Source organism: Diabrotica virgifera, chromosome 5, assembly GCF_917563875.1.
Source record: "Diabrotica virgifera virgifera chromosome 5, PGI_DIABVI_V3a".
Lineage (NCBI taxonomy): Eukaryota > Metazoa > Arthropoda > Insecta > Coleoptera > Chrysomelidae > Diabrotica > Diabrotica virgifera.
Genome location: NC_065447.1, coordinates 83,637,151 through 83,659,922, shown reverse-complemented (window position 1 = coordinate 83,659,922; position 22,772 = coordinate 83,637,151). Strand labels below are relative to the sequence as shown.

The 22,772-nt window shown below is 29.9% G+C and overlaps 1 protein-coding gene across 3 annotated transcripts in view; it reads left to right on the top strand.

Moving 5' to 3' along the window:
• Positions 1-22,238, top strand: part of LOC126885045 (torso-like protein) — a 238,061-nt gene extending 215,823 nt beyond the window's left edge. For all 3 annotated transcript variants that reach the window (XM_050651475.1, XM_050651474.1, XM_050651476.1), the window contains exons 5-6: positions 7,405-7,636; positions 20,001-22,238. In XM_050651475.1, the coding sequence (XP_050507432.1) occupies positions 7,405-7,636; positions 20,001-20,164 (396 nt within the window). In that variant the 3' untranslated portion in view covers positions 20,165-22,238. The remainder of the gene's footprint in view (positions 1-7,404; positions 7,637-20,000) is intronic.
• Positions 22,239-22,772: the final 534 nt, after the last annotated feature.

The following is a 22,772-nucleotide window of genomic DNA, read 5'->3' as shown; positions in this document are numbered from 1 at the left end:
AAACCTGCACCTCGACTTACCTGCTCTGTTCTCTTCCATTCACTGCAATGTGTTTGTTTTACATGGATATCGACATCGACCGCGACCTCCACCTCCACCTCCAGCGCGACCCACTTGTTCTGTTTTTACCCTTAGTTAGTTGTCTTTCTCGCATTAAAAATGCTATGAGATCTACAATGAAATAGGATCAGTTAACTGGCCTAGCAACTTTGTACATTGATGATTTGGTAAAATCTTGCGATTTTTCAAAAATTATAGACATCTTTGCTAATCAGAAAACTCGAATAGTACCTGTAAGTATTATAAAAACTTTCCCTAAAAATATAATCAAAATTTAATAAAATTTATAATTGAACTGTTTCTTATAACTGATCATTTTATTTCTTATAAAAATTAAACAATTTTTTTCGCTCTTCACTTTTTGCGGAGGCCCGCTCTTCACGTGTTACCGGGGCCCGCTCATCCCTCTCGGCGGCCCTGAACATGTGACTTCCTGCTTCTTTTTTCTTGACTTATAGCTTTGTGAATTTATGCATTCTTGCTAAATTTTGAATTCCAAGACTTTCAAAAAATTATGTGTTTAACAAAAAATTACAATTTGATAATAAAAGTCATATAGTGGGTTGAAAATATCAAAATTTCTACGTTAGATACGATATAAACAAGAAAACGGAGTCAGGTCAAGTTTTATTGAAAATTTTGTTTTCGTTTATAATTGGCAAAGTCCGTTCGTTCGTTCGTGCGTTGCCGCCCCTGCAATACTTGGAGCCGATCTACCGATGGATTGCCATGTAGTTTTGTCTCCTGAATCCAAATCAGAAGAAGGCATTTCGATATCTCAAACCATTTTCGAGATAACCGACCTCAAAGTTAACTTGCTTCTCGGAACAGGGTATTTTTGCAATTTTAAATAGCAAGATAATTCTACAATGGAGACACTGCTAAAAACAAATTGAACCTGATGTACGTAAAAATGCAAATGGAAATTTCATATTATTTCAAACTAGCGAGAGACTTCGGCTGACATCGGCTACATTATTTTCTTTCGTTAAACCTTTTACGTTTCCGTCCTTCCTAATTCTAGGTTTTGTTCATAACTGATATTTTTGTTAGGTACGATACTTCGGCTGCCATATACAATTAAGTCCGCGAATCTTTACCCGTGCGTCATCATTTAAAGCATACGAAATAAGTCGATGATAAGTTGGAAATTGAAATTTACTAAACGCAACAAACGCAACAGCAAGTGACAGTAAGTGACTTGCTGTTGCGTTTAGTAAATTTTAATTTCAGACTTATTTCGTATGCTTTGAATGATGACGCACCGGTATAGATTCGCGGACTCAATTGTAAACAGTGTTTCATTGGGAAACGGAAATACTTGATTGGTGAATAGAGATCGCTGAGACGGTTCTAGATATAGGTACAACATTTATTGCCCCACAGATTTTTATAACCGAGTTACGGGATGTTTTATCGATTTTGCTCATTTATTTCTGGATCCATAACTTTAGAACCACCTTGTATATTTTTTTGATATTTGTTACATAAGAATATGTGAAACTCCAAAACCACTTAACTACTAATCACAAGAAAAATCCAGGTCTGGATTAAAAAAAATAAATTCTTGTGACCTTGAAACAACACCCTGTACATCGAAATTTTCAAAATCCGTTTGCCTATTTGAAAAGAGCACAAAAACTGTTTGCTTCAATTTTTTAGTCAGATAATTTAATGACTTTAATTTTGAAATCATATTGACACTTTTAATAACTCGCTTCTTAAGTTTGATAGTTCGCTTCAATCTTTTGCGCAGACAATTTAATTTAGTTTTGAAATTATGTCGAAACTTTTAAGAACTCTGAGAACTAACAAAAATTTCGATATAATTTCAAAATTAATGCCATTGAATTATCTGCGCAAAAAATTGAAGCGAACCATCAAACTTAGTTTTTTGTGCTCTTTTCAAAAAATGTGCAAATGGATTTTGAAAATTTCAGATACAGGGTGTTGTTTCAAGGTCACAATTACTTTATATGTTTTTGTTAATCCGGACCTGCATTTGTCTTGTGATTAGTAAGTGGGTCGTTCCAATGTAGAAAATAAGTATTGGTTATTTTTAAAATGTTTTATCGTTTTAAAATTATTTTTAAAGTTCCATCTCCTATCGGAGGTTGGATATCATAATGGCAATGGTTACTTTGTTGGCTGCTGCTCTGAACAGTTGTAATAAACTACAGTTAAACCAGTATCTAAGGTTCCTCAGCCAGGAGATGCGTCTTCTTCCTATGCTTCTTCTTCCTTGAATCCTTCCTTGCATAATAACTCTCAGCAACTCATATTTTTGTCCTCTGGTAATGTGACCCAAATATTCCAGTTTTCTTGTTTTTATACTGTTCATAATTTCTAACTCCTTATTTAAACGTCGTAGCACTTCAACATTGGTAATCCTTTGAACCCACTGAATTTTCAATATTCTTCTGTAACACCACATTTCGAACGCTTCTATTTTTCTTATATGTTGTCTCTTTAATGTCCAAGCTTTCATTCCGTATAGTAATATAGAAAATATGTAGCATCTTAGAGCCCTCAATCTGAGAGGCAACTGAAGGTCTTTGTTTGTAAGCAGTGTCTTCATTTTTATAAATGCTTGCCTTGCAGTTTCAATTCGGACTTTAATTTCTTTGTTTGGTCATTTTTGTCATCAACCCAGGTTCCCAGATATTTGTATGTCTTTACTTTTTCTATTTGGGTGTGCTCTAGTATTAACCTTTCATTTCCATGTTGTGTTTTTGAGACAATCATAAATTTAGTTTTTTTCTTGTTTATTTTGAGTCCATATGGAATGCAATAATCGTTACCTAATTATATTTAACAATGCTTGTAGCGATTCCAGGGTGTCTGCCATTATAACTTTGTCATCAGTGAATCTTATGTTATTTACTATTCTTCCGTTTATAGAGATTCCATCACTTAGTTCCGCTATCGCTTCCTGAAATATGGCTTCACTGTACACGTTAAACAGTAGAGGCGACAGAACACAACCCTGTCTTACCCATCTCCTTACATCAATCTTGGACTCTTGTTCTTCTATCTTTATATTGGCCTTTTGATTCCAATACAGTCAATGATAATTCGTAAGTCTCGTCTGTCTATATCTCTGTTTTTCAATAATTCTATTAGTTTTTCATGTCGGACTCTGTCGAGCGCTATTTCGAAGTCGATGAATTTATTATTAGAAGTTAATATTAACTGTTTTTTAACATGTTCGGTGCCCATGACGCACGAATAGCGTCACGAAGGTTTTATCAAAGGTACCGATGACGCATCATCGTGGCGTCAGTAGTACTGTGTTTTACTAAATGAACGATTTAAGTACTGGAGCTTGTTCAAGATGGGCACCGAACGTGTTAATTTAATATCAAGAGTTTTTTAAAATTTCAGTATGTTTAATTTCAAAACTGAAGTTATTAAATTTTACACATCTTCATCTTCATTATTTATAGGGGAGTGCATATAGATTTTCACTTCGGAAAAAATCAAGCAAGATAGAACTTTTTGTAATTTCATTAAGAAATGTTTAATAAACAATATATCAAAAAGTTCTACTCGAGAAGTGGGTGCTTCATTTTTTATTAAACAAATGAACTGCGAAAATAGATGTTTGTTTAAATAACTCCGAAAATATAAACTTAAAAAAATGGCTATTGAAAAATTTAGAAAATTTTACAAAAAAAAAACCTTATATAAAGATTTTTCTAAAATTAAATCTGTAGCTTCTATAATTTTTTATTTATAACGCTAAAGTCACCCATCTCACAAACATTGGCGCACTGTAAACTAGCGTACGGCGAAGTGCGCGGTTGAGTTATTTTAATGTAATTCTTAACTAATCGAAATGAATGAAGTTTTACAAATTGAACATAAAAGAAGAATAATTAAGGTATCTTAGAGTTGTAATAAAAAGAAACAAAATGTCTGGGCATAAGTACGGTGTGGGCTGAAAGTGAGACTTACATGAATTTTGTTTAAAAATTATTTAAAAATGTGTAACTAATACAATTTTTCATATAAAACTCTCAATTTTGCACAACTTACCTTTTAATCATCTTACTAAACGATGCTTCATTCAAACGAAATCTCAAAAATTTAATTCAAATGATACGACCTCTCAAAAAATGTAATTTTTGAAAACTTCATCGGTTTACAGAATTAACACCACTTTAAGACGGTATTACTCAACTTTCAACAGATCTATTACAGTTTTATAGGTGGTTTTTTAAAGCTCAGGATGTACTCTTTAAAATGTACTAAATTATTTTACTTAAGAATTAAAATAAATTATTTCTTTTTGAGAAAATTAAGAAAGATGACAAAAATGTAATAAAAAAACCGAAAATTACCAGCTAAAAAAATGTTTATACAAATTTTTTTTTTGTAAAACTTATCTAAAATACATTTAATAATAAGGTTCAAAAATAATAAATGTTCAACAAAAAAAATTTTTAGCTCTTATACAGTATGTCTGCGTAACTTGGAACCTATTGATAACTTTTTTATTATCAGTCTTACGAAAAAAGTTATTGCTTATAAAATACTCTGTATCGTATATAATCTAAGATGCAACCATCAAATATGAAATTTTATTAATTTTATACGAGGTATGTTAAAAAATATGAATTTCGCTAAAGAGTAAAGTACCTTTATATTTCACAATATCGAAAATTGTTATAAAGAAAAGTTGTTTGGAATTAAAAAATATGTTTCAGTGTTCAACTACATTCTTCTAATTAAAATATTGTAAATAATAAAGGCACTTGACTCTTAAGAAAAATTCATATTTTTTACATACCTCATATAAAACTGGAAAAGTTTGATATCTGATAGATGTATCATAGATTTTAGACCAGGTAGAGCATTTTATGAAGAATAACTTTTTTTCGTAAAATTGATAATAAAATAGTTACAATAATTGTAATAAAATGATGATGGGTATCAGTAATTTAAGAAAAAATTGAATTTTTTTTTTTTTCGATTAGAATAATTTAATTGTATATTAAAACATAGTTTTTAATTTCAAACAACTTTTCATAATAGCATTTTTTGATATTCTGGAATAAAATAGTACATTATATACCGCGGGACTGAAGTAGTACATTTAATCCTGAAGGTAAAGTTTATGGCCCGACCGCAGGGAGGGCCATAATTTACCTGAAGGATTAAATGTACTTCAGTCGCAAGGTATATACGATACTTTTCGTACTTCCGGTATGATTTTATTAATTATTTCAATAATTTCAATCAGTTTTTTCTCTCTTCAACTCATTTAATAAACTGTCTTTAAAATAAGTTACCATAGTAACATTGCGTTGTGACAGTTATAATTTAGAAACATTGTCATTACTAGTGTCATTGTAAAGAAACATTGTTATTGATAATTATTGGTATCATGAGTGAAGAAGGTGTATCTGATATTGATAAAAGAGCAGCCGAAGTAGGTGAAGAATTGTTACCACCGAAATCTAGAAAACTATACGAGCAGCAGTACGATGCTTTTAAAAAGTGGTGCCGCTTAAAAAATGTGAGACAACCTACTGAAAATGCGCTGTTAGTCTACTTCGATGATAAATCAAAAGCGGTTTGTGCCTCAACTCTCTGGGCACATTACTCAATGCTGAAATCGGTTATTAACATTAGAGAAGATATTGATATAAGTAAATTTCCAAAATTATTAGCTTTTTTGAAGAGAAGAAATGAGGGATTTAAGCCAAAGAAGTCAAGAATTCTCACGTCTGAGCAGGTAGATCAGTTCTTACGGGAGGCTCCGGATGATAAATATTTAATGCTTAAGGTAAATTTGGAAATTTGTTTATATTCAGAAATTTTAAGAAATCAATTTTTTTGTAGGTTGCACTTATTTTGGGCGTTGCGGGAGCTTGTCGTGGAAAAGAGTTGGTTGATTTAGAAATCGACGATGTGAGAGATTTGGGCGATTCCTTCCTAATTGCGATTAGAAACACCAAAAATAAAATTGACCGAAATTTTGTGATCAAAAATTCAGAAAACAGTGCCATCAGTTTTGTGGCGATATTTCGGAAATATGTGGCATTGCGAAAGACAGGGACAACTCATTCAAAATTTTTTGTTCAATACATCAACAAAGAATGTACTACGCGAGTAGTAGGAAAAAACATGTTTGGTACAATTCCACGGCAAATAGCAGCTTTCTTGAAATTAGAAAATGCGACGTCTTATACGGGACATTGTTTTAGACGCACATCTGCGTCTTTGTTAGCTGATTCGGGAGCAACAATAGACGTGCTGAAGAGACATGGAGGATGGAAATCCTCCAACGTGGCCGAGGGATATATTGAATCGTCTATTAAAAATAAACAAAAAATTTCAGATAAAATATTTGGTCAAGTCGCCGATTCGTCCACTATAGTTATGCCACAGTCCTCATTCTCGCTTCCTGTTTCCGCAGGATCTTCGAAACAAACACCAGTTCAATATGAAAAGGACCTATCTGTTACTCGTCAGTTACCTGCTGCATTAACCCAGGAAAGACTGGTCAATATGACGAACTGTCACAATATTAATTTGAATATTAACGTTAATTACCATTCTAATTAATTATATTTTTCAATAAAATATCCCTTAAATTCGTTTGTTTGTGATTTAATCGTTCCGGGAGTTTCGTCAATATTTAATCCCGGAGGGATTAAATGTGACACTTTAGTACCTGTCACAAGGGAGTGAAGTTGTCACTTTAGGCCCGGAAGTACGAAAAGGTACTTTACTCTTTAAAGAAATTCATATTTTTGACATAACTCGTATAAAATTGATAAAATTTGATATCTGGTGGTTGAGTTTTAGATTTTTGACTGTCCAGAGTATTTTATGAAGAATATCTTTTTTTCGTAAAATTGATAATAAAAAAGTTTTCCATGTGGTTCCTAGCTACGCAAACATACTGTATAAGAGCTTCTGTATAAAAATTTTCAAATTGTAATGCCATATTTGGACTCATAATTAAAAACAAAATAGAAACATATTTGATCAAAGTAAAATGATGAATTTAACGATATTTTTAAAATTATTTATACAAAACAATTGTTATTGTTTAAACAATTAATAAACAATTAGCGGCCAAATCTGCGAGTAGAACTTTTTACTTTAACATGTATATAACTAACAAAAAAAGTTTTAGAAAAATATAAGCTTGTTTGAATTATTCCGAAACATTGCATGTTCTCGTTCTTGCACTCCCCTATTACCTTTATCTTACGCTTTTAATGACAATGTATGGGCCGTTAATATAGTTTACCACTTACCAATTTTTATTCGATTCGGTAGTTGCGCAATTGATCAAACTTAACTTATCGTTGTTTTTTAATGTTTCAGGTATTCGTCTTCAATAAAACCAACTATCAACAAATGAAAGAACGATTAAAAAAGCAGGGAATTGCGCAAATAAGTAATTTAGAATTGGGCCATTACTTCAGTCCATGGTACGCTGAGCACATGGGCACTATAAAAGTTGCCAGCGGAAACCGTTCAGTGGCTAACTGGACCTTGTACAAACTGAGATACAATTATTCTATTTTTAGTTATCCGTCGTTACTTAAAATTCATGGTAAGTTACTTTTTTAGTTATAAAGATAAGTTTATAGCCATACCTGTCAACGATTTGGATTCAGAGTTTGCACTGAAAATTGAGAACCTACAGTTTACTGTTCTTAGGTCATAAAAGATTCCTAATAAAGATATTCAAAAAATGTGTAAAACGTTAATGATAAATGAAGAAATTATGTAGATATGCAGAAACATGGATATGCATAAAATGGACATTTATCAGCCAGTTGTACAAGCGGGTTTCAGAAAAGGGTTGGTTTAGTACCTTAGATCATCTCCTCACTATGAAAATATTGGTAAAGAGAGCAAACAAAATACAACCTAGATTTATTTTTAGCCTTTGTAGGCTATGAAAAAGCGTTCGATAGTATCGAGATATGGGCGATAGAAAAGGCTCTAAATAACGGCAGAATAGACTCCAGGTACAGACTCTTACATAATATCTATAAAACAGCAACTATAACAGTCGAATAGAAAAACAAAACAAACAAAACTAATGCCATAGCAATCCGTAGAGACGTAAGACAAGGATATGTAATATCCCCGAAACTCTTCACTTAGCTCTGGAAGACGTCTTTAAAGAATTGGAATGAGAAGACATGGGTATCAACATAAACGAAAAGAAACTCAATCACCTCAGATATTGCGATGATGTTGTTCTTATTACAACCAACCAAGACCTAGACCAAGAATTAGATATAATGCTGACTCAACTAGCACAAATATCAGAGAAGATAGGATTAAAAATGAACATGAGTAAAACAAAAATCATGACAAATACAAATAACAGAATAAATATAAATATAAATATAAATATAAATATAAATATAAATATAAATATAAATATAAATATAAATATAAATATAAATATAAATATAAATATAAATATAAATATAAATATAAATATAAATATAAATATAAATATAAATATAAATAAATATGAATATAAATATAAATATAAATATAAATATGAATATAAATATAAATATAAATATAAATATAAATATGAATATAAATATAAATATAAATATAAATATAAATATAAATATAAATATAAATATGAATATAAATATGAATATAAATATAAATATAAATATAAATATAAATATAAATATAAATATAAATATAAATATAAATATAAATATAAATATAAATATAAATATAAATATAAATATAAATATAAATATAAATATAAATATAAATATAAATACACACACCGGCAAAATTAGCCGAACACGTTAAAAATGGGACATGTTTGATGTCTCGTATTTCATAAACCAGTGGTCCGATTTGAGTGATTCTTTTAGTATGTTATAGCCTCATTATTTAAGAATATCGGTGTAATAATATTGTTGCTAGACAGGTAAATGTCATTTTATACCGGGTGTAACAAGCATACTGTGTTTTTTTCTTAAAGTTCGGAACACCCTGTGGAATATTCCAGCACATATAAAATATTAAAATTAAAACTCGATTGTAGAATTATGCTTTCTTAACATTTTCTTTTTTGATTTATTTGCTTATGTTGGAAAATAAAAAAGTTATGTGCTTTAACAACTAACCATGTTTTTTATCAATAAATCCTCATAGTAGGGGAGAAAAGTATGCTAAATTTGCAATTACTCGAGCGTTCTTGGGACCTGGAGTGGATTGTGAAGAGTGGGTGCTACAACCAAAAAAAGTTAAGTTAGGTTTTCCATAAAGTGTGGGACTCTCCATTTTTCAATTTAATTTTCCATTTCCACCAATCGTTTTTTCCGATTATAGCGCCATTTATCCATAATAGGAAAAAATGTTGCGAATAAAAGTTGCTTATTTTTACGTCAAGGATCCAAATCTGCAATAAAAATTGGGGGCTCCTATTTAATATTTTAATGTAACCCCCCACCCCACCTCCGTGGGGGGTCGTGTTTGGTGCCATTCGGTAGATTTTTGAAAAATATTGATTAGGTGTATTTTGCAGTTTTACGATCTGATGTTCATTTCGCAAAATATCGCAGGTTTCGTATTTATAATTTTTAATTTACCCCCCACCCCTCTCCGTGGGGTGTCACGAGCCCCCACGGAGGTGGGGTGGGGGATTTAGTTTAAAATTTTAAATAGGAGCCCCCAATTTTTATTGCAGATTTGGATTCTTTACGTAAAAATAAGCAACTTTTATTCGACATATTTTTTCGGATTATGGATAGATAGCGCTATAATCGGAGAAAAATGATTGTTTTCAAATGGAAAATTAAATTAAAAAATGAAAAGTCCCCCACTTTATGGAAAACTTAACCTTTTTCTGATTTTAGCACATACTCTTCACAATCCAATAGGTCCCCATAACGCTCGAGTAACTGCAAATTTAGTATACTTTCCTCCCCTACTATGAGGATTTATTGATGAAAAACATGGATAGTTGTTAACGCACATAACTTTTTTATTATCTCACATAAGTAAATGAATCGAAAAGGAAAATGTTAAGCAAGCCTAAGTCTACAATCGAGTATTAATTCTAATATTTTACATATGCTAGAATATTCCACAGGGTGTTCTAAACTTTAAGAAAAAAACACAGTATGATTATTACACCCGGTATAAAATGGTATTTACCTGTCTAGCAACAATATTATTACAACGATATTCTTAAATAATAGGGCTATAACATACTAAAAGAATCACTTAAATTGGACCACTGGTTTATGAAATACGAGACATCAAACATGTCCCATTTTTAACGTGTTCGGCTAATTTTGCCGGTGTGTGTAAATATAAATATAAATATAAATATAAATATAAATATAAATATAAATATAAATATAAATATAAATATAAATATAAATATAAATATAAATATAAATATAAATATAAATATAAATATAAATATAAATATAAATATAAATATAAATATAAATATAAATATAAATATAAATATAAATATAAATATAAATATAAATAAATATAAATATAAATATAAATATATAAATATAAATATAAATATAAATATAAATATAAATATAAATATAAATATAAATATAAATATAAATATAAATATAAATATAAATATAAATATAAATATAAATATAAATATAAATATAAATATAAATATAAATATAAATATAAATATAAATATAAATATAAATATAAATATAAATATAAATATAAATACACACACCGGCAAAATTAGCCGAACACGTTAAAAATGGGACATGTTTGATGTCTCGTATTTCCACAGGGTGTTCTAAACTTTAAGAAAAAAACACAGTATGATTATTACACCCGGTATAAAATGGTATTTACCTGTCTAGCAACAATATTATTACAACGATATTCTTAAATAATAGGGCTATAACATACTAAAAGAATCACTTAAATTGGACCACTGGTTTATGAAATACGAGACATCAAACATGTCCCATTTTTAACGTGTTCGGCTAATTTTGCCGGTGTGTATAAATATAAATATAAATATAAATATAAATATAAATATAAATATAAATATAAATATAAATATAAATATAAATATAAATATAAATATAAATATAAATAAATATAAATATAAATATAAATATATAAATATAAATATAAATATAAATATAAATATAAATATAAATATAAATATAAATATAAATATAAATATAAATATAAATATAAATATAAATATAAATATAAATATAAATATAAATATAAATATAAATATAAATATAAATATAAATATAAATATAAATATAAATATAAATATAAATATAAATATAAATACACACACCGGCAAAATTAGCCGAACACGTTAAAAATGGGACATGTTTGATGTCTCGTATTTCATAAACCAGTGGTCCGATTTGAGTGATTCTTTTAGTATGTTATAGCCTCATTATTTAAGAATATCGGTGTAATAATATTGTTGCTAGACAGGTAAATGTCATTTTATACCGGGTGTAACAAGCATACTGTGTTTTTTTCTTAAAGTTCGGAACACCCTGTGGAATATTCCAGCACATATAAAATATTAAAATTAAAACTCGATTGTAGAATTATGCTTTCTTAACATTTTCTTTTTTGATTTATTTGCTTATGTTGGAAAATAAAAAAGTTATGTGCTTTAACAACTAACCATGTTTTTTATCAATAAATCCTCATAGTAGGGGAGAAAAGTATGCTAAATTTGCAATTACTCGAGCGTTCTTGGGACCTGGAGTGGATTGTGAAGAGTGGGTGCTACAACCAAAAAAAGTTAAGTAAGTTAGGTTTTCCATAAAGTGTGGGACTCTCCATTTTTCAATTTAATTTTCCATTTCCACCAATCGTTTTTTCCGATTATAGCGCCATTTATCCATAATAGGAAAAAATGTTTGCGAATAAAAGTTGCTTATTTTTACGTCAAGGATCCAAATCTGCAATAAAAATTGGGGGCTCCTATTTAATATTTTAATGTAACCCCCCACCCCACCTCCGTGGGGGGTCGTGTTTGGTGCCATTCGGTAGATTTTTGAAAAATATTGATTAGGTGTATTTTGCAGTTTTACGATCTGATGTTCATTTCGCAAAATATCGCAGGTTTCGTATTTATAATTTTTAATTTACCCCCCACCCCTCTCCGTGGGGTGTCACGAGCCCCCACGGAGGTGGGGTGGGGGATTTAGTTTAAAATTTTAAATAGGAGCCCCCAATTTTTATTGCAGATTTGGATTCTTTACGTAAAAATAAGCAACTTTTATTCGACATATTTTTTCGGATTATGGATAGATAGCGCTATAATCGGAGAAAAATGATTGTTTTTCAATGGAAAATTAAATTAAAAAATGAAAAGTCCCCCACTTTATGGAAAACTTAACCTTTTTCTGATTTTAGCACATACTCTTCACAATCCAATAGGTCCCCAGTAACGCTCGAGTAACTGCAAATTTAGTATACTTTCCTCCCCTACTATGAGGATTTATTGATGAAAAACATGGATAGTTGTTAACGCACATAACTTTTTTATTATCTCACATAAGTAAATGAATCGAAAAGGAAAATGTTAAGCAAGCCTAAGTCTACAATCGAGTATTAATTCTAATATTTTACATATGCTAGAATATTCCACAGGGTGTTCTAAACTTTAAGAAAAAAACACAGTATGATTATTACACCCGGTATAAAATGGTATTTACCTGTCTAGCAACAATATTATTACAACGATATTCTTAAATAATAGGGCTATAACATACTAAAAGAATCACTTAAATTGGACCACTGGTTTATGAAATACGAGACATCAAACATGTCCCATTTTTAAACGTGTTCGGCTAATTTTGCCGGTGTGTGTATAAATATAAATATAAATATAAATATAAATATAAATATAAATATAAATATAAATATAATTTAAATATAAATATAAATATAAATATAAATATAAATATAAATATAAATATAAATATAAATATAAATATAAATATAAATATAAATATAAATATAAATATAAATATAAATATAAATAAATATAAATATAATATAAATATAAATATAAATATAAATATAAATATAAATATAAATATAAATATAAATATAATATAAATATAAATATAAATATAAATATAAATATAAATATAAATATAAATATAAATATAAATATAAATATAAATATAAATATAAATATAAATTTAAATATAAATATAAATATAAATATAAATATAAATATAAATATAAATATAAATATAAATATAAATATAAATACACACACCGGCAAAATTAGCCGAACACGTTAAAAATGGGACATGTTTGATGTCTCGTATTTCATAAACCAGTGGTCCGATTTGAGTGATTCTTTTAGTATGTTATAGCCTCATTATTTAAGAATATCGGTGTAATAATATTGTTGCTAGACAGGTAAATGTCATTTTATACCGGGTGTAACAAGCATACTGTGTTTTTTTTCTTAAAGTTCGGAACACCCTGTGGAATATTCCAGCACATATAAAATATTAAAATTAAAACTCGATTGTAGAATTATGCTTTCTTAACATTTTCTTTTTTGATTTATTTGCTTATGTTGGAAAATAAAAAAGTTATGTGCTTTAACAACTAACCATGTTTTTTATCAATAAATCCTCATAGTAGGGGAGAAAAGTATGCTAAATTTGCAATTACTCGAGCGTTCTTGGGACCTGGAGTGGATTGTGAAGAGTGGGTGCTACAACCAAAAAAAGTTAAGTTAGGTTTTCCATAAAGTGTGGGACTCTCCATTTTTCAATTTAATTTTCCATTTCCACCAATCGTTTTTTCCGATTATAGCGCCATTTATCCATAATAGGAAAAAATGTTGCGAATAAAAGTTGCTTATTTTTACGTCAAGGATCCAAATCTGCAATAAAAATTGGGGGCTCCTATTTAATATTTTAATGTAACCCCCCACCCCACCTCCGTGGGGGGTCGTGTTTGGTGCCATTCGGTAGATTTTTGAAAAATATTGATTAGGTGTATTTTGCAGTTTTACGATCTGATGTTCATTTCGCAAAATATCGCAGGTTTCGTATTTATAATTTTTAATTTACCCCCCACCCCTCTCCGTGGGGTGTCACGAGCCCCCACGGAGGTGGGGTGGGGGATTTAGTTTAAAATTTTAAATAGGAGCCCCCAATTTTTATTGCAGATTTGGATTCTTTACGTAAAAATAAGCAACTTTTATTCGACATATTTTTTCGGATTATGGATAGATAGCGCTATAATCGGAGAAAAATGATTGTTTTCAAATGGAAAATTAAATTAAAAATGAAAAGTCCCCCACTTTATGGAAAACTTAACCTTTTTCTGATTTTAGCACATACTCTTCACAATCCAATAGGTCCCCATAACGCTCGAGTAACTGCAAATTTAGTATACTTTCCTCCCCTACTATGAGGATTTATTGATGAAAAACATGGATAGTTGTTAACGCACATAACTTTTTTATTATCTCACATAAGTAAATGAATCGAAAAGGAAAATGTTAAGCAAGCCTAAGTCTACAATCGAGTATTAATTCTAATATTTTACATATGCTAGAATATTCCACAGGGTGTTCTAAACTTTAAGAAAAAAACACAGTATGATTATTACACCCGGTATAAAATGGTATTTACCTGTCTAGCAACAATATTATTACAACGATATTCTTAAATAATAGGGCTATAACATACTAAAAGAATCACTTAAATTGGACCACTGGTTTATGAAATACGAGACATCAAACATGTCCCATTTTTAACGTGTTCGGCTAATTTTGCCGGTGTGTGTATAAATATAAATATAAATATAAATATAAATATAAATATAAATATAAATATAAATATAAATATAAATAGAAATATAAATATAAATATAAATATAAATATAAATATAAATATAAATATAAATATAAATATAAATATAAATATAAATATAAATATAAATATAAATATAAATATAAATATAAATATAAATATAAATATAAATATAAATATAAATATAAATATAAATATAAATATAAATATAAATATAAATATAAATATAAATATAAATATAAATATAAATATAAATATAAATATAAATATAAATATAAATATAAATATAAATATAAATATAAATATAAATATAAATATAAATATAAATATAAATATAAATATAAATATAAATATAAATATAAATATAAATATAAATATAAATATAAATATAAATATAAATATAAATATAAATATAAATATAAATATAAATATAAATATAAATATAAATATAAATATAAATATAAATATAAATATAAATATAAATATAAATATAAATATAAATATAAATATAAATATAAATATAAATATAAATATAAATATAAATATAAATATAAATATAAATATAAATATAAATATAAATATAAATATAAATATAAATATAAATATAAATATAAATATAAATATAAATATAAATATAAATATAAATATAAATATAAATATAAATATAAATATAAATATAAATATAAATATAAATATAAATAATGTAAATATTGAGGTTGTTGACGATTATATTATTGTGTATTATTTTATCAATCAAAGATATAATAAAAACTTTATTTTTTTTAATATAACGCGGGCACATAAATTTGACACACCCTGTATATTGATTTGTAACTATTTATTAGAAGTTAGCTTTTAAGCAGTGGGTTATCCTTAATGAGTTTTCCCTGAAGAATTAAAGACATTAGTAAATAAAGTGATGTGAATAGACAATTTGCTTCGGGATTATTATTTTAAAACGGTTGCTTTGTTACGGGCAAGGCCAAACGCCACAGGTAATTATTATATTTAGAAAAGTAATGTAGAGAAAGTTGGAATTTTAAGGCTCTTTGTTTAAGCCCCAAGTAAATTTGTAGAATTGCCGAAAAGTAATCATCATGAGTAGAAGTATTTGTTTGGAAGTATGCATGGGTTTTTCGAATGAAAAGAGAGGAATGGGGAGAGAGAAATGTTTCTGATTGGTTTAGCAATTTGGAATGGTTATGAGAGAAGGTTGAATAATCAGATAGTTTGAAAAAGGAGATTATTATGTGACCGGCATCGGAGAAGAGCAGTCAAAGTTTTCGTGAACAGCTCAGAAGCAAGTACCAGTGGTTGTTAGATAGTAAAGAGTGTAGCTGAAAAGTGGAACGGGAAACAGATCAAATTGAGAAGAAATACCTCTTTGATTCTGTAAAGTCCAAGGGAGAGAATATTATTGTAAGAAGGAGAGGAGAGAATTTTGGAGTTTTTTTAACGAGTACTGGTTAAAAGAGGCCTGGCTCGTGTTTTGGAGAATTAGTTGCTGGTATGCTGATGGATTGATGCTGAGAACGGAGAGGGCTTCGATGGGTAGCCTAACATAATCAACAAGGAAGAGCTGTTTCGGTCAAGAGGAGACATCATTGTGTGTGAATCAAAAGGTCAGTCAATAATTTAGGTGATAGATTTTCTTTATGTTCAGAAGTTAATTTTTTTGAGTAAAAACATATGAGCTAAGATTCCAATATTTCAAAAATTTAATAGGAAGTATAAGTAGTTTTGCGAATACCTAAATTTGTTTGTTTAGTTTGTTTTATCAATGTTATTAAGAACAAACCGATAAATATTTGTTTAATTAAAATTAATTTATGTGGTAAGAGTTGCATTGGGACAGTTATGCCCACAGGATTTAATTGATAAATTTTCAGAGTATTGCTTTTGATAATAAAAGATATTTGTATGTGCTTATTTATGGTATTTCTATGTATTTCTTTTTCCTATGTTTTCCTGATAAGGATCAACTAAGATATACTGAAACCACGAGAAAGGATAAGTATAACCTAAGATAATTTAGTTATTTTTTTTTGTATGATAAAAAGGCACCCTGAGAATTTTCTTAATTTTTATGTATGATTTGCGACAATTGACTAATTAATTAAATAAATACTAATTATTATAAAAGTAAGAGAAAGCAGATCATAACAATATATATACCTGCGTGTGGGCAACGTTTAGAAAGTTGGATATGGATACTAAAATGCACAAAGATACAACAGTACCTAAAAACCCGTGTATCTGACCAGTACATCCTTTCTGTTCTGACGTATGGCTCAGAAACATGGACATTAACAAAGGCCAACATAAACAAAATAGAAATAACTCGGAGAAAAATGGAAAAATCCATGTTGGGAATAAAACTGCAAGACAAAAAATCAAACAAATGGATAAGAGAGAAAACAAAAGTAAAAAATGTAGCTGAACATATAGCAGGGTTAAAGTGGAGAATTACGGGCCACAACGCGAGACAGGAAGATTAAAGGTAGAATACTGAAATACAAAACTGGAGACCGTGGAAAGGAAGAAGAGGAAGAGGATGACCTCAGATGCGATGGAAAGACGATATTGTAAAAGCTGCAGGAATTCACTGGAAAAGCGCAGCCAAGGACAGACAGATATGGAAATATTTGGGTAAGGCCTATGTCCAAAGTTGGATGAAATGGGCTAAAGAAGAAGAATATGCAGAAACTTATATCTTCATATTTTTTAATATATTTTGCTGACAGTTAGATTTAAATACTGTTGGCACAAGACTACGAATAATATTAGGACAATTGGTCAGAGAAAGTGGTGGAGGTAATATATTTGTATAAACTAAAATTAAATAAAATCGAATCGGATAGGATCGAATGGAATCGAATCAAATCGGATCGAATCGAACTGAATCGAATCGGATCCAAAGAAGTACATATTCACTGTCGGTACTCGGTACTCCCCAAGCGCCACGCTCTATTTTTGTGTTTCCCGATTTTTATGACAATCAGTCAATATACAGTGAGGACGTTTGAGTTGGAATACATTTATTTTCTCGAGAATGGGCGATTCTAGAGATAAATCCCGAAACATGTCGATTTTTATTTTAAAATTATAATGTTTTGGCGTAGGTACATATCATACTAGTGACGCCATCCATCTGGGCGTGATGACGTAAACGATGTTAAATGAGAATAGGGGTCGTGCAATCGCTCATTTGAAAGGTTATTTAATTCTCTATTCGGTATTATCAGAGCCGTAACTACCATTGGGGCAACCGGGGCAGTGCCCCGGGGCCCCCGACCAAGGGGGCCCCATGCATAGATTTTAACGAGGAAAATAAAATGATGTATTTTAAAAGCCGATCCTAACGAAATATTTTCAAATGACACAATTTTAAGAAGACCGCACCATATGTAGTTTTAATTTTTCACTGGGGAAATTAGTCTTTTAGACTCAAATGTAATTGGAACAGAACAGGGCCCCTGAGGCCTGAGCTAAGCTGGGGCCCCCGAGACCTTAACATAAATTTAAATTATTAAGTACTTAAGAAATTAGTTACTTCGGCGTAATAAAACCTAAAATGCCATTGGAAGAGGGGGGCCCGGGTTAAGCTGGGGCCCCCGAAACCTTTCGTAAACATATAAATTGTGACTGAGGAAATGAGTTATTTTGGCGAAATAAAAACTAAAATGCATCCGGAATAATAACCCCAGGTCCCAGCTACTTTGTCTTAATCAATTTACCCCAGACCACATCTTGGTACGTGAAAGGAACCACATATTGAAAAGAAAGTTATACATAAGATAAAATGAGCACATTAGGATCAGTCCCACCAGTACACTGACCAGCTTCACTGAGTGTGCTTGGCTCACACTGCAGTAGCTTAAGGCACCTTAAGGTGCTTTTAAATCAAAGTCAACACGAACGAAGGAACGAGTTCGTAGGTGTTCGCTTGGTTATTCGTTCGGTACAAAGTAAGACCATTTACATTGCAGCGAACGAACGCATTCTTTGATAATCCGTTTGCAATGTCAGACACAGATGAAGCTGTAATCATTAGAGCTGCTAATTTTATAGTTATTGCAGGGCATACTAAAAAAAAGAAAGAAGAGAGTGTGGTGTTCACATAGGAGGGAAAATTCGCTTTTAAGGGGTTAAATATCAAATATTTTTCCGGACCCCCTTGCGCTTTGGTTAAATTCCCCAGACCTCCCGGTAGGGGGCCCCCAGATCACATTTGCCCCGGGGCCCCCAACATCGTAGTTACGGCCCTGGGTAATATAAACATTAACATAATTATTTATACAGGGTGCCCAAAAGAATTTTTAAATAATTTAATTGAAAGAAAAAGAAAAATGTATCTATGTAATTTAATTCGAAATACATTTTACTGTTGTCATAAAACAGGAAAAAATATTTATTTGACAAATAAATATTGTTTTTCGCTTAAATTCAATATTAAAGCTGCCACGCACCTGCCTTTTGGCAGTTTGAACATTTAATTTGAATGAAAATCAATCTTTATTTTTCAAATAAATATATTTTAAATTAAATAAATTACATAAATTCTTCTTTTTCTCTCAATTAATTTAATACATGGGGAGATATATGTCCAGTAGTGGACGTGAATTAGTTGGATGATGAATTTAATACAAAAAAATTTTTGGACACTCTGTATAAATAATTATGTTATGTTTATATTACTGAATAGAGAATTGAATAACCTTTCAAATGAGCTATCGCACGACCCCTATTCTCATCCCTAGTAAGATATATTATGTACATGCCAAAACATTATAATTTAAAAATCAAAATCGATCTGTTTTGGGATTGATTTCCAAAATCGCCCATTTTCAAGAAAATGAATTTATTCCAACTCAAACGTCCTCACTGTATATATAAAGTACACTAAATAAAAATTTAATACATACAAGAAACTCGGGAAAAGACTTATGTAAAGACATCAAAGAAAGATACTCATCGGACATCCTCTTGGAATAGAAAGATAATAATTGACCAATAATCGAAAGAACACCGAACATTTTCTTTTTCCATTTCATTTCCAAAGAAAATGTATACCTATTTAATTACTAATGTTTACTGTTTTAGGGGATCCAAGGCTACTCGGCAGATTAAACTCCCTGTTGGGCAACGAAGCCATCCTAGAAATGCAACTGAAGACTTTAGCGCCTGCTTTCAAGGATCCTTTGAAGAGACAATGGTTCGAAGAAGTATTAGACAATTTCGTAAAATTGTGGGAAACCAATTTATAGTGTTGGTGATCTTCAAAATAATAAATTCCCACTCAAACAATGTTCCAGCGCAAATTAAAAAGAAGCTAGTTCTATTCTTTCTGCGCCAGTCAATGAGAGCAAGAACAGGATATTACCTCCGAGTTCTATCCTACTGCGTGTTCTCACCCCTTCTCGGGGGTGGAAAATTTTTTGGTCAAAATAACCAAGGAAGTAACTAGTGAATCCAATTCTAAGAAAAAACTGTTCCGTAATTTATTCTTGAAAACTCAATATTTTTTGAGTTATTCGTGGTTGAAGATTGGTCATTCTAATTGAAACATGTCCGGACGGTTTTTTGCGAGTAGCTTAAAAACTATGCATCTAACTAAAAAAACTATATAAAACATTTTCGTAGCTTATAAAAATCAAATAGATTCGTTCCTTCTATTTATCTAAATCTTTTATTTGTAATACAAAAGGAGATAAGGTAGGTTAAAAAAGTTTGTTTTTTGGTGCATGCTCAAATCGGTATATTCAACTTGAAATAATAGAGAAACGGTCGCTTTTATGTGTATAATGATACCAATACCTTTTATAGTGCTTCAAAAGGCCTTTAAAATGAGCAATATTAAATGTCGTTTACATTCAAACTAAGCGTGATATGCGGCAAAAAATTTGATGTCTAACGTATTTTAAGAAAAAATGAGAAGTGTATTTAACCCCTCACCCACCAGAATTTACCTGCATCGTTTTCCTTCTGCAATAACTTTTATTATAGTGCTATTTCTGTGTTCAAAAAGTTGGACGGTTTTAAACTGAACGGTTTGTGAAAAAAAACAAGATTAAATTATAGAGCGCATTTTTAAATTTTCTTAAAAATCTTCCTTTTCTTTTCAGTAATAAAAAACAAAAACAAAATTTTTATCAAAATCAATGGGAAAATCACAGAAAAATTTGTATCTACAAAAACCCTACATTTTTGTATGGTATCTTTTTTTCGTATCTCTTATCATTTTAGAGTTACATGGAGAAAAAGGAAGATTTATAAGAAAATTTAAAAATGCGCTCTATAATTTGATTTTATTTTTTTCAAAAATCATTAATTTTAAACGCGTCCAACTTTTTGAACATAGAAGTAACATTATACTAAAAGGCTTTGTTGAAGGAAAACGATGCATTTAAATTCTGGTGGATGAGGAGTTAAATATACTTCTCATTTTTTCTTAAGTCATCAATTTTTTGCATCATATCTCGCTTAGTTTGAATGTAATCGACATTTAATATTGCTCATTTTAAAGGTTTTTTATGTACTAAAACAGGTATTGGTAGCATTATACACCTAAAATCGACCGTTTCTCTATTATTTCAAGTTGAATACACCGATTTGAGGATGCACAAAAAAATCAAACTCTTTTCACGTATCATATCTCTTTTTGTTTTATAACTAGAAGATATGTGAAAGAACGAATCTCTTTGTTTTTTTTTATAAGCTACAAAATGTTAGATACAGTTTTTTTAGTTAGATGCACAGTTTTTAAGTTATTCGCAAAAACCGTTCGAAAACGTGTAATGTTTCAATGAAAATGGCCTATTTTCAACTACCAATAACTCAAAAAGTATTGAGTTTTCAAAAAAAAAATATAAGTAGTACAATTTTTGCTTAGAATAAGATTATATTTTATAGCCACTTCCGTGGTTATTTTAACCAAAAAATTTCCATCTCCGAGAAGGGGTGGGAACCGCCCCAAGATAAAAGCGCCCTAGTATATAGGGTAGACTTTGTTTCTTGAGCTATTCCGTACTTACTGTGAAAATATCAAGTAAATCGATGTAGTAGGATGGAATTCGGAGCCAAATACCCTCGTTGACAGCCCTATTCATGAAATATGGCTTTTAAGAATGTGATTAAAAAAGTGTTTCCTGGAACGACTGTAAAATGTCACTCTTCAATTGTAACAAGACAATTATTATACGAAACTGTCAGATTACAAATAGGTAGGTATCTGGTATTTATCTGTGATCATTATGGACGACTATTTAATAATAATTTATCAAGAAGTATGAAGTATGTACAAAGATTCCCTACTCAATTTTAATAAATAATAATTTATTATTTGTTTTATTTTCTGTACTCATTCCCATTATTATATTATTTAGTTACCATTTCTAAATTTCTAAAAAATCTACTAAATTAGTCAGAGAAGCAATTTTGTAAGTACTATACAGTACTAGCAAAGCCCCCCTATCATACATGAAGAGCATATTAATATCTTAAGGTATGTACAGATAAGCGTGCCGCGCATTTCGCACCGTGTGTACGCTGCGCGTTTGTGGCGCGTTCGATAGATTAGTAGTAGTACGTGTTTTCAAGGGGCACACAAACGCGCACACAGTGCACCCGAACCAACTTCCGTCGGCGCCAGAAACGCGCGGCGAACACACGGAGCGTAATACGCGGCTCGCATATCTGTACGCACCTTTAGTGATACTCTTGAACCAAATTTATAGCTCAGGCGTATTACCTCCCCAAAGAATGATACTGGAATGTCCTATGTGCTAAAGTTGCTAATGTTGCTAAACAAGTGGCGGCTTGTCCTATGAGGCAGGTGAGGCAGTGCCTCATCAGTATATCAATCGACTATTTACC